The sequence below is a fragment of the Carassius auratus genome, chromosome 35 (genome assembly GCF_003368295.1).
Source record: "Carassius auratus strain Wakin chromosome 35, ASM336829v1, whole genome shotgun sequence".
Lineage (NCBI taxonomy): Eukaryota > Metazoa > Chordata > Actinopteri > Cypriniformes > Cyprinidae > Carassius > Carassius auratus.
In genome coordinates, this window is record NC_039277.1 from 4,757,404 (window position 1) to 4,771,547 (window position 14,144).

Sequence of the window (14,144 nt, forward strand, 5' to 3'; positions counted from 1 at the left end):
TACAAAGCCCTGCATGCTTATGACTCTTTATATCCACCCCTCAACACACCTCCAGGAACTCAACTGTGTTCAGAGAGAAGCGTAAAGCTGTATCTGTCTATTTTTAAATTTGACAAAACCAAAGACTCTTCGGACATATGAAAGATGCAATACTAGTTTATAGGTAATCAAAATTAAGATAAGATTGGCAGAAACTGTGTGTTATGTATTCTTTAATGTGTCCTTGCTGAATTAAAATATGAATTTATTTTCACCCAAAACTTTTTAACAGCACAACTGTTTTCAACACTGACAACAATAAGAAATGTTCAGTGAGTAGCAAATAATCATATTAGAATGATTTTTGAATCATGTGAATCGTGTAACACCGAAGACTGGCATAATGATGCTGAAAATTCAGCTTTAAATCACAGGAATAAATAAAATTTTAATATATGTTAAAATAGAAAATAGTTATTTTATATTGTAAAAATATTTCACAATATTAATATTTAATTGTATTTTTGATTAAATAAATGCAGCCTTGATGAATATGAGACTTCTTTTAAAAACAACAATGGTAGTTTATTTAAATAAATAAATAAAATAAAAACACATTCAATTATATTTTATATATCTTACCATTTTCCTTGACTGTTGTTGAACTGTTTAACAGAGTAACCAAACTGCTCTGCTGATACTGAGAAGATCTTTGCTCCCGAAATCCCAACATTAAAACCCTGAGTGTTATCCTGCATTATGCTGAAACCTGTAGAGACATGCAATCATAAGTCTATTATCTTAGAAAATATAACAGCATACACATATTAAACCAACAACACTATAAGCAAAACAAGAATAAGGAAGTGGAACAAAATCTGGTATGGATATTTATATTATATTTATATCCTTGTTCTCCTCTCTCCACATAACATGTTCCTACCCTCTGTTTTTTTAAATAGTATGTGATATGTAGATAAGCCACAGCATGAATGTAAACCAGAGAGAGATGATTCCAATAGAGGCAGTGCTCATTAAGATAAATTGCGCCCATGAGGAGGCCATTCCCCTTGTGGAGTGTGCTCTAACTCCTATCAGACATTGGAGCCCAGAGGATGAGTAAGCAAGAGCTATAATGTCCACCATCCATCTGGATAGCCTCGAGAGGCTTCGAGACTGAATGAACCGTGGTGCGGCCTCTGAGGCATACAAAGAGCTGTTCCGACTGTCCAAAATATGTCTTGGCAATTTATGAAGAACACCACTGTCATGTTGTCCGACCGGACTAGTACGTGGTTCCCTGCCAGGATGCAGACAGGCGTTTGATATGGACTTCCTTTCTGTACTCATCATTGTCATGTGGTGAATCTGGCCAATCGTGAAACAGTTGTGTCGTCATCAGCGCTCCTACAGTCATTCTGGAGAAACTGCAGCAGCTGAGTCAGGCGGTGTCAAGTCAGACAAAATTTCTAACTGGCATGCACTGCTTCAAGTCAGATTGCAATCGGTTTGCACAGTGCTGTGTGAAGTCGAACGCACCTAATGCCTGATACTCAGCGAGTCAGTTGCCTAAAGTATCGGATGCAGCCAGTAACTTCTCACTAGTGATTCAAGTTGATTTTAGAGGATGATTAGTCCTCGTCGCCCCCTGTTGTTCAGACATAGTACACCAGGGTTCTTACACCTTAAAAAGTAAAATTCAAGCACTACCAAGGACATTTCAATTTTCAAGCACTTTACAGCTGTGGTAAATTACCTTTTTACATGCATACTCTTACATTAGTTAGACCCCACATACATATACAACACGGACACACCTTACTTTGTAAATCGTTTGGATTTTTGAAGGCACATTAGCAATTTGCATTGTTCTAAACAAAAATCAGCAAATTGCCAGCAGGCCTCGCATTTGGACCGGTACAACAGTTTGTATGAACGTTCCTTACATTTATTTGCATGTCCTTTGATTTTAGTCACAATTACGATTAATGTTGATTATATTTTTATTTGGGGAATGACACGTCATATTCACAAATCTTTCAATTGGTCATTTTAGTAGCATAGTTTGGTATTTAAACGTACAGAACTGAGCAACAAACATTCCTGATTAATGTCTGATGATTCCACTGCATCTCACGGACTACACCATGAATGAATCCTTGTTTACATAGTTTCTGCTATTTATGATGATGATATTCGAGAGAGTCCAGTCCAGTGAGAGCATGATCTTAACACAATTGTACGACAGCCGAACGCGACAAGTATAAAGCCTTGACCGTTTGATCATGTGCACACGCAGACAGCAGACTGGACACTAGATAAGCCTCAACAAGCAAGCAGTCCCAATACCCTGATAGTGTCAGGAATTGAAGACAGGAAGCAAAATGCAAGTAATGGCTTATTGACAGTATGAATGAGATAGGCTTCAGCTGATGCCAGGTGGCGCAGGAACCTCTGACAGCACAGGATGGGTGAGGTGGTGAGTTGAGTGCGCTGGTGATGGATGATGAAATGTCCAGGTGGTGACGACATAATCCACAGTGAACACGGAACCGGAACAAACCCACAAGAAAGAACGCTGAAGAGGAGGGAGACAGACATGCAGCACAGAGGACCTCAAACAATGATCTGACAAACAAGGGATGAAAGACAGGGCATTAAGTAGGCAGATGGAATGAGATGCAGTACTCGAATTTAGGCAACAGCATTAGCCCTTGTTCTGATAATGTTTTAGCATTGATACGAGCAAAATTTCCGATCTGTACATTTAGTATTAAGCACCTTTTATCGATACACTAGCTTGAGCAACAGCAGATCACTGATTTAAACACAGTGTGTTGGAAATAGTCTGATAAGTTTTATGAAAGCGTCGCCAATAGATGAGACTTAAGCAGCAGACTGTTCATATCGACAGCCTTGACCGATTAACAAGGCTCGTGGGTATATTTAACTGGTAGTGTTACTGGTGTGGTAATACGATAGCATGCCTAGCAAAACATAACTGAACCATTAGCCTTGGACAATGAGCAATGCCTGAAGCATATTTGCCATCATAGCACTAGGCAATAAAATGAAAGAAACTTTGATTAGCTTCGTGAAGACATCCGGAGATGAATTAAAGGTGAAATGGCCAGTTGTTCGTGGATGCTTTGATTCTTCTTGAATATCTTGCTTGTTCCAGCGGGGAAGCAGATCTTGTGTAAAGTTGTTGGGTCAGTCGTATTAGTACAACTTTCGTGATAAATCACAGGCAAAGTGTCTATATCAAGTACTCGTATCACTTTCAGTCCATCGCTTGACAAATAAGGCAGCAAATTCGCTTAAGTTCACGACTTGAAATCTGGTGAGATACTCTATGGGAATCCTGTCAAAATATCCTGATTCTAACGCTTCCTTTGGAGATAGATTCGCCATCTGATTAGTTCCTGAGCGAGCGATAGCTCTTGCAAGCAGTTCAAGCCTTGCAAGCCATATGAGCATACAGTACTTACAGAGCAGTAGTGCCAAGTATATATGTCCCGTATCTAATTGGAGAATGGTAGTGATTGGAGTCATTTGACAGTTGACCACATCAGCTAGTCGCAGCCTATGCCTCTGTGGTCTGACTGAACTAACGATGCACTCGATTCATTTCAAAGCAGTAACTAAATCAGCATAATATCATCTCAAAAACCTTGCAAGAATTAGATGTCTTGTTTCCAGTCAAGACTTGGAGAAACTTATTCATGCCTTTATCACCAGCAGGATGGACTAGTTTAATGTCTCCTCTATGGATTTAGAATTGATTTTAAAGTACTTTTTCTCATCTATAAATCCCTCAATGGTCTAGAACCTAAATACATTGCAGATATGCTTACTGAATATAAACCTAACAGAACACTCAGATCATAAGGATCGAGTCAGAAATTCCAAGGGTTCACACAAAACAAGGGGAGTCTGCTTTCAGCTATTATGCCGCCAGGAGTTGGAATCAGCTTCCAGAAGAGATCAGATTTTCTAAAATAAATTAGACACATTTAAATCCAGACTCAAATCTCATCTGTTTAGCTGTGCATTTATTGAATGAACAATGTTTAAGATCACTTTAAATCCTGTTTTATTGTTGTAATTTTTTGTTTATGATTTTTTGACTTCCTTTTATGTAAAGGACTTTGAATTACCATTGTGTATGAAATGTGCTACTGTATATAAATAAACTTACCTTGCCTTGCCTTGACTGTGTGTAGAAAACCTTTAATGTGGGGATTCTTGAAAATAGTAAACACTGTTTACTCACATAGATTATTGTTGATATGTTGTGCAAGAGTTTTATGGGTCAAATGACTTGAGTGTGTCAATGATAAAGCAACAATCTTTAAAAATCTAGTTTAAAAACGTGTCATTTTCTTACATTTATGCATTTTAGCAGACACTTTTATGCAAACCAACTTACAGTGCATTCAGGCTATAATTTATAATTTTGTTTTTGTGTTTGTGTGTTCCCTGGGAATTGAACCCACTGCCTTTTGTGCAGTTGATGCAATGCTCTTCCACTGAGGCACAGGAACCCTAAGACATAAGGTTGTAGGAAGTTTTTGAAACTTCCACGGGAAGTTGATCTTTTCCTCTTCTCTCCAGGAACATGTTCAGCATGTCAGACGAGTGCTTCAGAGGTTGCTAGAGAATGGGCTTTTTGTCAAGGCGGAGAAATGCGTTTTTCATGCACAGTCCGTTCCCTTTCTAGGGTACATCGTCTCGTCTGAGGGAGTGCGTATGGATCCTGACAAGGTTAAGGCTGTGATAGATTGGCCAAGTCCAGATTCCGTAAGGCCCTACAGAGGTTTCTGGGATTTGCCAATTTTTATTGACATTTTATTTGTAACTTCAGCCAACTAGTCGCGCCTCTGACTGCCTTGACCTCCCCCAGAATGACGTTCAGGTGGTCTGATACAGTGGAAGCTGTATTTGCTAAACTTAAGAGCCGCTTCGTTTCGGCTCCCATCCTCGTTGCCCCTGATCCATCACGTCAGTTCGTGGTGGAGGTCGACGCGTCAGAGGTGGGGGTAGGAGCAGTTCTTTCCCAACGTTCTGCCACAGATGATAAGATTCACCCTTGCACGTTTTTTTCTCATCGTTTATCACCTGCTGAACGTAATTATGACATTGGTAACAGAGAGTTGTTGGCAGTCAAGTTAGCACTGGAGGAATGGCGTCACTGGTTAGAAGAGTCAGGGGAACCTTTTTTCGTTTTGAACGATCACAAGAACCTAGAATATATTAGAACCACTAAAAGACTCAACTCTAGGCAGGCTCGGTGGGCACTTTTTTTTCGGACGTTTTGACTTTTCTCTTTCGTACCGCCCAGGTTCCAAAAACATCAAAGCCGATTCTTTATCTCGTATTTTTTGACCATTCCGAACGCCCGTTCACTCCTGAGTGTATTTTACCCGAGATATTAGTGGTCTCCACTCTTAGATGGGAGGTCGAATCAAAGGTCATGAAGGCCTTAGAAGGGGTAACACCTCCGCCCGATTGCCCACCGAACTGGTTATTCGTGCCTGAGGAGTATCGGTCTGAAGTCATTCAGTGGGGTCATTGCTCCAGTATAGCGTGTCATCCAGGAGTAAATCGCACCAGTTTTTTGGTAAAGCAACGATTCTGGTGGCCTTTAATGGCTCGCGACATCCACAGTTTTGTTTTGGCTTGTTCGGTTTGTGCCACTGGTAAGACTTCCAACCGACCCCCTGATGGGTTACTCCAACCGCTGTCAGTCCCTTCGAGACCCTGGTCCCCCATTGCGCTAGATTTTATTACCGCCCTCCCGCCCTCCCAGGGCAATACTGTCGTTTTGACTGTCGTGGACCAGTTCTCGAAGGCGGCTCATTTTATCGCCTTGTCCAAATTACCTTTAGCCAAGGAAACAGCGGTTGCTGTCCTTCCTCTTGGAGCCAACAACTTTCTATGGTGGAGTACGCCCACAATTCATTACCAGTGTCATCCACGGGCCTTACTCCGTTTGAATGTAGTTTAGGTTACCAGCCACCAGTTTTTGCTAGTACGGAGTCCGAAGTCGCGGTCCCCTCCACTCACGCCTTCGTCCAGAGGTGTCACCACACTTGGACTAGAGCCTGTGAGACTCTTCTCCAAGTGGGGGCGCTCACCAAGGCCAAGGCCGATCGCCACCGGTCAAAGCCTCCCGTATACGTCGTTGGTCAAAAAGTGTGGCTTTCTACTAAGAACATTCCTTTCCGCTGCGTGTCTAATAAACTTGCTCCCAAATTCATTGGCCCGTTTCCTGTCACCAAGATCATTAGTCCGGTGGCAGTCCGACTCAAACTTCCTCCTATGTACAGGAGAATTCATCCCACCTTCCATGTATCTAAGATTAAACCCGTGTTTTGGGCACCCATTAATCCGCCAGTCCCGGTCTGCGATTCTGTAGCCAGACAGCCCATAGTGTAGTGTGTCTCTTCACTTCATACTATGTATTTTCTAAGGTCAGGTATGCATATTTTACGTTTAGATTAATCTTTGAGAATTTTATGTTTTATAATGATATGATTTGATATGTTTCAATTGGATATATTATTGGCAGAATACATATTTACCTGACTGATAATAAACTGTTACATTTGATTTTATTCTGTTTTACTCTGTAATTATGGACTCTAGTAGATTATGTTGTATCCTCGATAGCAATATGAGCACCCGAACGAACGAGTTAATATAAAAATCAAGAGTTAACTAGAATAATCAAATGTCAGCAGAATTACTTCATTGTTCTTAGCTTTACCTGTTCTGCAGTGTTAACGGGGACATTGTCTTGCATGACAATTGGCTGATTGGGAGATACTTGTAGGGAAGGAACTGCATGTTCCTGAAGGAGGTTCTGATAAGCATTTGTATTCACTCTGACATGTAGCTGTAAAAGAGCCCTAACTCCTGCTGCAGAAAACATCCCCAAACCATGACACTCCCTCCTCCACCATTCACAGCACTGTTCAGTACTGAACTGGCAAGCAATTCCGGCTGCAGTGTTGAACCGATTCCCCATTGAGAGTCTCGGCATTATCCTGTTTTTTCGTGCATTTGTCTTACGTGGACAACCAGCCCTTTTGGGGGGCTTGAAAGAATTAGTGTCATTTTAAAAACCTGCAATATTAAAAAAATCTGTCAATTTCAGTCACCACAGAGCATCCCGCCATCTTGCAATCTCAATATAAATTGAAGAAATGCTGCCAGTTAAACAGGGTTTGTCATATAATTAAGGAGATTAAAACTAGGTACCATATTAACACCAATAACTTGGAGGTGTCTGTAAGTGTTCTCTAATTTTGATCAGAGCTTTTTTTCAAAAATAAAAAAAAAATCGCAATTTAACGCGTTAATTATATAAATTAATTATGAAAAATAACACGTTAAAATTATTAACACATTTAACGCACTTGCCCCACCCCACACCTACAGTATGTGGATCATCTGTCATTTCATAAAGTTGATTGATGACTAATATGAGACAGAGCAACAACTTACTGCATGATGGAGCGTAGAGAATATCCCTAAAATGCAAGATGTGGGGTAAAACACCCGTTTGAGATTGTGTATCATATTTACATCACATAGTTAAGAAATATCACACAAGAAGTAGGCTAAGTGCAAATGTGCACTTGTGCAAATGTGATACTAATCTTATACAACAGTTCATTAAGAAGTTAATATTGAGTTATTTTAGACAAAATGTTGCCTGTTTTGCTCAATTTGGCCAACCAGAATATAAAGACAAAGCAGAGCTGTTAATCTCTGATCAACCCACAGCAGCATTTCATTTCTTAATCCATGTTATAAACGAATTTGGTGAACCATTTGACGAGTTGGCATATGCGTTGGCTTTGAAGTGGTGCTGCACAGACTGATTGGTTTATGATGGAGTCGTCTGCTCTCTAAGCTCTTGCAGTTCTATATATTTTGGGAGTAATTTCTACAAATTTGATGTGCATCACACATCACAACACACAATTAATCACACATCATGTATCATATACAGTATATACACATACATGCTGTATACTTTATGCTCACAATTCAACAAGAAAGTGTTCGGATGACTTTGAGTTGATTTAGATACTCAGAAAATATAGAAACATGCCTGAGCAGGGTCAAAGCTCCCTGTGCATCTTTAAGCAACTCCTAACTTGGCCATCTAGTTTTTGTTTATCTTCAAAATGTTTTTTTGTTTTTGTTTTTTAAGTGAAAGTGATTTGACATATAGCCAAGTATGGTGCTCTGCATTTTACCCATCCAAAGTGCACACACGCAGCAGTGAACACACACACTGTGAACACACACGCAGAGCAGTGGGCAGCCATTTATGCTATGGCAACTGGGGATCTGCTAAAAATGTAACACAATCCATAGTCATGAAAGAAGTAACTCATAGAATGTCTTCTATGTAAGATCTCCATTCATTAATAAATGACAGACAACCAGTCAGCCTTTAAATAGTAAAAACGTAACAGTGAATAATTTGTTTTTCGTTGTGAAGAACATTTATTAATCTAAAGAACATTTTTCCACTACAAAGCACTTTTTGAGGAATGGAAAGGTTCCATGGTTCTTCGTGGAACCATTGATGCAAGAACTGTTATTTTTAAGTATGTGTTTCTCTATAAGTGACATCACTGGCCTGGCATGTAAAATACAGTGTTTTTAACTGTTTTCATGGATCTGTGTGAACAGGGATCATTTTGATGACATTTACATCAGTACACAAAACCCTTATACGCGTTTTTTTTGGTACATTGACCTTCAGTCTATGTTTTTGTTCAAATGAGCTCAGTTACATTTCATCAGTTCCACCCATATGTAATCATGTTCATTCTACTTATATTAATTATAAATAAGTAGTGTACAAACAGCATTCATACCATTTTTTGTTGGTCTAACTTACCGCAATTAAAATTGAATACATTTATCTAAACTTAAACCGTACTTTTGATTTTGAATAAATGGAAACAATGGTTAGTGTTTAATGTGCAGCTATGTTGTATATCTAAAAGAGGTGGTTTACGGTTAACACTGTGTTAAGGTCCTGAGCTTTTGCTTGCTGTGTGTGGATGTTGTGCACACAAGTGTATACTATCATATCATATACCACAGTCTACAGACATCAACTGACACGCTGACCACAAGAGCTAATCTTAAACATGATGGAAACCACAAAAACAGAAGTGGAAGCTTTTTAATGTCCAATGTAGCTGATCTTAGAACACTAAGAGCTCTTTCTGTTTACTCAACAATCATTACACCTAATTTCAACAACACTCTTGATTCAGTCCAGTGCAAAGCATAATGGGAACTAAAATCAACTGCACAGTTTCAGTTTATCAATCAAACTGATTCATGTACTTACATTTTACAATATTCAATAACTGTGTTGGTAATGTAAGGGATGGTCTTAAATAGGCAAATCTGTTACCTTGATAATGTACAGTAAAAAACTGAATAAAGTATTACATATTCTGTTTAATAAACATTTAGTACTACTTTCCAGACTTGGAGCACAGTGTCCAGATCCTACCCAAAATCAGTTAACAAGTCTTGTCTGATACCCAAAACCAATGTTTGACTGGTACCAAAGCTTTATTAACAGTCTTCTATCAGCCAAGTAGCTGAGCAGAAGCAGAGGACAAAGTGATGATGATAAAAAGGAGCAGAGTTTATTTTAGTCTTAGTATATTTCAATGCTCTAACTTCATCTGATGAACACAAATCCAGCAAGTTTTATTATACCAAACTGCTTCATTACAACATCCCATTAACCTTGAATTTCCATAAAATTCCCTCTTACAGTAGCTCTCATTCATCGTAAGACTAAACAATACTGGTAAAAATAATATAAATGTATAAGTAATATAATTTAAATGAATAATCAATTAATGAATCAATGCAATTAGAGTATAAATGGTTAACATGATTATTATAAATGATTATATAATTAAATGAGATAATAAAACAAATGAATGAATTAATATAAATGAATATAAAAAAAGAAAGTAAAACACAACACAAATGTATGGTTGCTCTTGTGAAGCAAAACACACCACTTGCATTAGATGATTCTTAGATCCTTCAGTTAATAACAGCTAAAACTGTCAACCCTGTTACCTGGGCATAGCTATATCCCCATATACATAAATAAGTAGACTGAACTTTATTTAATTTATAAACTCTCAAATAAATGTTTGTGTAGCAGAATGTTAAAATCATATAGAAATGTACTTCAAAATAAAATAAAAAAATATATATATTTTTTATATATAAAAAATGTCACCCAATAACCCTTTTGGTTGTCAAAAAGCAAAACATACTTTAATACCAAACTACTACGTCTGATAAAATAACCTATCAAATTCAACATGTTCATTATAGTTTATACAGTGAACCCATTTAAAGGAAACAAAAAGCTAAAACTGTTAATAAAATGTACACACACTAAACCCATTCATCACAAAGTACTTTCTCAAATGGACCGAGCTTGTTTGGACTTATTTACTTCAACTGTAAGTTCAGCGCTGTTGTCATTCAATTTTACAGTATGACTATATTGTAATACAAATAAACCTGCATGTTTGAATAAGTACTTACACAGAACAGCGAGGAGTACCGGCAGAATATTCATTTTAAGTCGACAGTGTCATCCAGCATCAGCACGAGCTCTCTAGCATATCTGCATCCAGTTCGGTGTGAATGTGAAACAGTGGAGCAGCTCTGGAGCTGGGAGGAGGAGGGGGAGAGGGAGGAGGGGGAGGAGGAGGAGGAGGAGGACCCATTCTCACTCCAAAGGCGTCAAAAACCGAAGCATGGTCAAGCGCCCCTAGCGTCACTTTTATGACGCCAAATGTGCCTCTCGGCGTCGAATATCGAAGCACTACGACCTTCATTGCTTTCAGTGGGAAACTTTTGGCGTCAGAATTCGACACGAGGACATGAGAGGTTTATCGCTATGAAATCACGTTCAAGAAGTCTCATTCAGCACACATCGCGATACTTGCTATCAGTTCCACAGTTTGGGTGAGTAGTCGTATATACGCTCTTTTAATGCCTTTTATAAAATGTATTCTGTCTTCTTTATTAATCAGATTAGTGCCATATGTTTAATCGCTGTATTATATCGGTCATCCGCGGCTGTCTTTGAGTTTCATTGCGTTTAAATAAATGAAGAAGACAGAATACATTTTATAAAAGGCATTAAAAGAGCGTATATACGACTACTCACCCAAACTGTGGAACTGATAGCAAGTATCGCGATGTGTGCTGAATGAGACTTCTTGAACGTGATTTCATAGCGATAAACATCTCATGTCCTCGTGTCGAATTCTGACGCCAAAAGTTTCCCACTGAAAGCAATGAAAGCAATGAAGGTCGTAGTGCTTCGATATTCGACGCCGAGAGGCACATTTGGCGTCATGAAAGTGACGCTAGGGGCGCTTGACCATGCTTCGGTTTTTGACGCCTTTGGAGTGAGAATGGGTTGAGGAGGAGGAGGAGGGGGAGGGGAGAGGGAGGAGGATTGACCCCCTGCTATTTTAACTTAATCTGAATAATTTAACAACTCATTTGCATGTTAACAGTTCTCTGATGTCCCTAAATTCCATTTGTCATATGTAAACAAATAATGTTAATGTTTTAAATATCTTTCTTTAGTATTATTTATTTTTTAAGAAATCATTATAAGTAGACTGGTGAATAAAATATGACACAAAATTTTGGTCTGGCCCTCATACAAAGCTAAATAGACAGTTTATATTATATTTTAGCATTATTTATATACTATTATAGCATTTATAAATAATTTTAATTAGCTGTTATTTTTATATTTCTAGTTATTATATGTTTAGTGTAAGTTTTAGTAATTTGGACATGAGGTTTTAATATTTGTATAGGTTGAGATACAATGTTGGTTCAACGTGCCAGATATATATATTACAGGTGCTTCTAAATGAATAAGAATGTCATGAAAATGTTTATTTATTTCATTAATTTAACTCAAATTGTATTAAATAAATCCAATGCACAGCACACAGACTAAAGTAGTTTAAGCCTTTGGTTCTTTTAATTGTGATGATCTCAACAAATTAGAATACTTCATAAGACCAATAATAATAATAATAATAATAATAATAATAATAATAAAACATTTTTAGTGTATTGTTGGCCTTCTGGAAAGTATGTTCTTTTACTGTACATGTACTCAATACTTGGTAGGGGCTCCTTTTGCTTTAATTATGCCTCAATTCAGCGTGGCATGGAAACGTGAAAAACTATTTATGTTTTCATTAGGCTTTAACATGCACCAATAAAGTTTAAACCACTTCTTCACTTTAAGTCCTCTATCCATTTGAGTGTTGGTAACACAAAAGTATAAGGAACATTAAGCTGACAACATCTAGGCTCTTGAGAAAAAACTGTTCCCCAAGCAGTGCTTGTAGGACTTTACTGTAACACCACTCCTTTCAGGATATTGTAAAGTGACAAACTGACAAAGTGACATACAGCCAAGTATGGTTAACCATACTCAGAATTCATGCTCTGCATTTAACACATCCAAAGTGCACACACAGCAGTGAACACACTGTGAACACACACACTGAGTAGTGGGCAGCCATTTATGCTGTGGTGCCTGGGAAAAGTAAACCGTGGCCTGACACACACACACACACACACACACACACACACACACACACACACACACACACACAAACAACATTCTAACATAAACATGAATGAACATAGGATAAAACAAACAATTGTGAGTATCGATTTGAACTGTATGATATCACATGAAAATGTAGATAATTCTAAATGACCAGTGTTGCCATGTTGCATTACATCTGAATATAAGAAAATCACTCCCAGAAAATATTTGTAAGTGTGTAACAACTGCTTCTGCTCACTTGCTCCAGCACCCTGTTTAAAGGAACTGTGCCATGGATAATAGTTGTTTAAAAAAAGTTTCTCCATCAAACTACAAATGTGCATCTTCCTGAAGTACACCAGTCCTGTTCAAGCTCAATTGCTCCAGTAGCATGTTTGGAGGAACTGTGGCAAAAAATAAATAAAATTATCCATATACATAAGGAACTCCAAGTGCATTTTGTTTAACTTTTCTGTCTTTTTCAAGCTTACTTCAAAAGTTTTTTTTCAGAGCTGTGCCTTGGATGACAACCTCTGTCCTTTGCATGACTTCAAAAGTGCATTTGAGCTCTGGTGAGTAGCTCATGTTCAAACAGTACATCAGCCCATGGGAAATGTAGTTAGGGTGTGGTGCAACAGATAAGAGGTGCTAGAGTCCGAGTGACATCTGGTGGTGAGTGTGGAATTGTCCTGATTGGAGTGCCCTCTACAAAAGTTCATGGGCACTCCATGTAATGATCGTGACAAGCACAAGCCTACACAATGCTACTTCCACACCTTCAGTTAGGACACCAGTGTCCTGTGGGTCATCGTAAGACAGTGCTCCCTCCTTCATGACCCTCCCATTAGTTTGCGCCATGGTACTTTGTGACTCAATGTCTAAATCCTGTGGGACAACATGAAAGATTACAAACAAAAATGAGCTTAAATATTTATTACAATAATTGCACACTTATACACTGGCCACTATTTAACACACATCTGTAAAGAAAACTTCAGTTCAGTACAGGAGCGCTGCTGTGAATTCAACATTTACAAGGTTATAATTTCTCAATTTCAACTTGAAACTGTTAGAAAGGTGATAATTATACTATACTGTATGTTTATTACTGAGGTCAAAGTGGGTGCTGGAGTGTGCAGTCCATTATATTATAAGATTGATATAATTTTGTTTGGCAACCATATTTAAAATGAATGAGGTGGCTAAACAAATATCTTAAAATATAAATGCACTGCAATAAAACAGTAGCATGCATGTACAGTTTTCTGATGCAGTTTATTTTTTAGATTTTTGTGTCATGCCTCTGCTGCCTTTGAGATCAATTTAAATCTTTAGTATGGGATTACACAGTTATGTAAATTATCCCCCTAAAATAATTGGTTTAGTGCATCAACCAATTCATATAAGTACTTTGTCATAATGTACCATCAGTTTCCTATAAATGAACAATTTGTCCAGCTCAGTAATTTAATAAAGTTGTTCTATCATGTCA

The 14,144-nt window shown here is 38.1% G+C and overlaps 1 protein-coding gene across 1 annotated transcript in view; it reads right to left on the reverse strand.

Annotated features, from left to right (window-relative positions):
- The window catches only part of LOC113053891 (integrin alpha-2-like), a 35,484-nt gene extending 21,974 nt beyond the window's left edge, over window positions 1-13,510 (reverse strand). Inside the window, exons 1-3 of the mRNA XM_026219071.1 lie at window positions 13,429-13,510; window positions 10,603-10,653; window positions 622-748 (exon numbers count right to left, since the gene is read on the reverse strand). Of these exons, the coding sequence (XP_026074856.1) occupies window positions 622-748; window positions 10,603-10,653; window positions 13,429-13,510 (260 nt within the window). The remainder of the gene's footprint in view (window positions 1-621; window positions 749-10,602; window positions 10,654-13,428) is intronic.
- Between the last annotated feature and the right edge of the window lie 634 nt (window positions 13,511-14,144).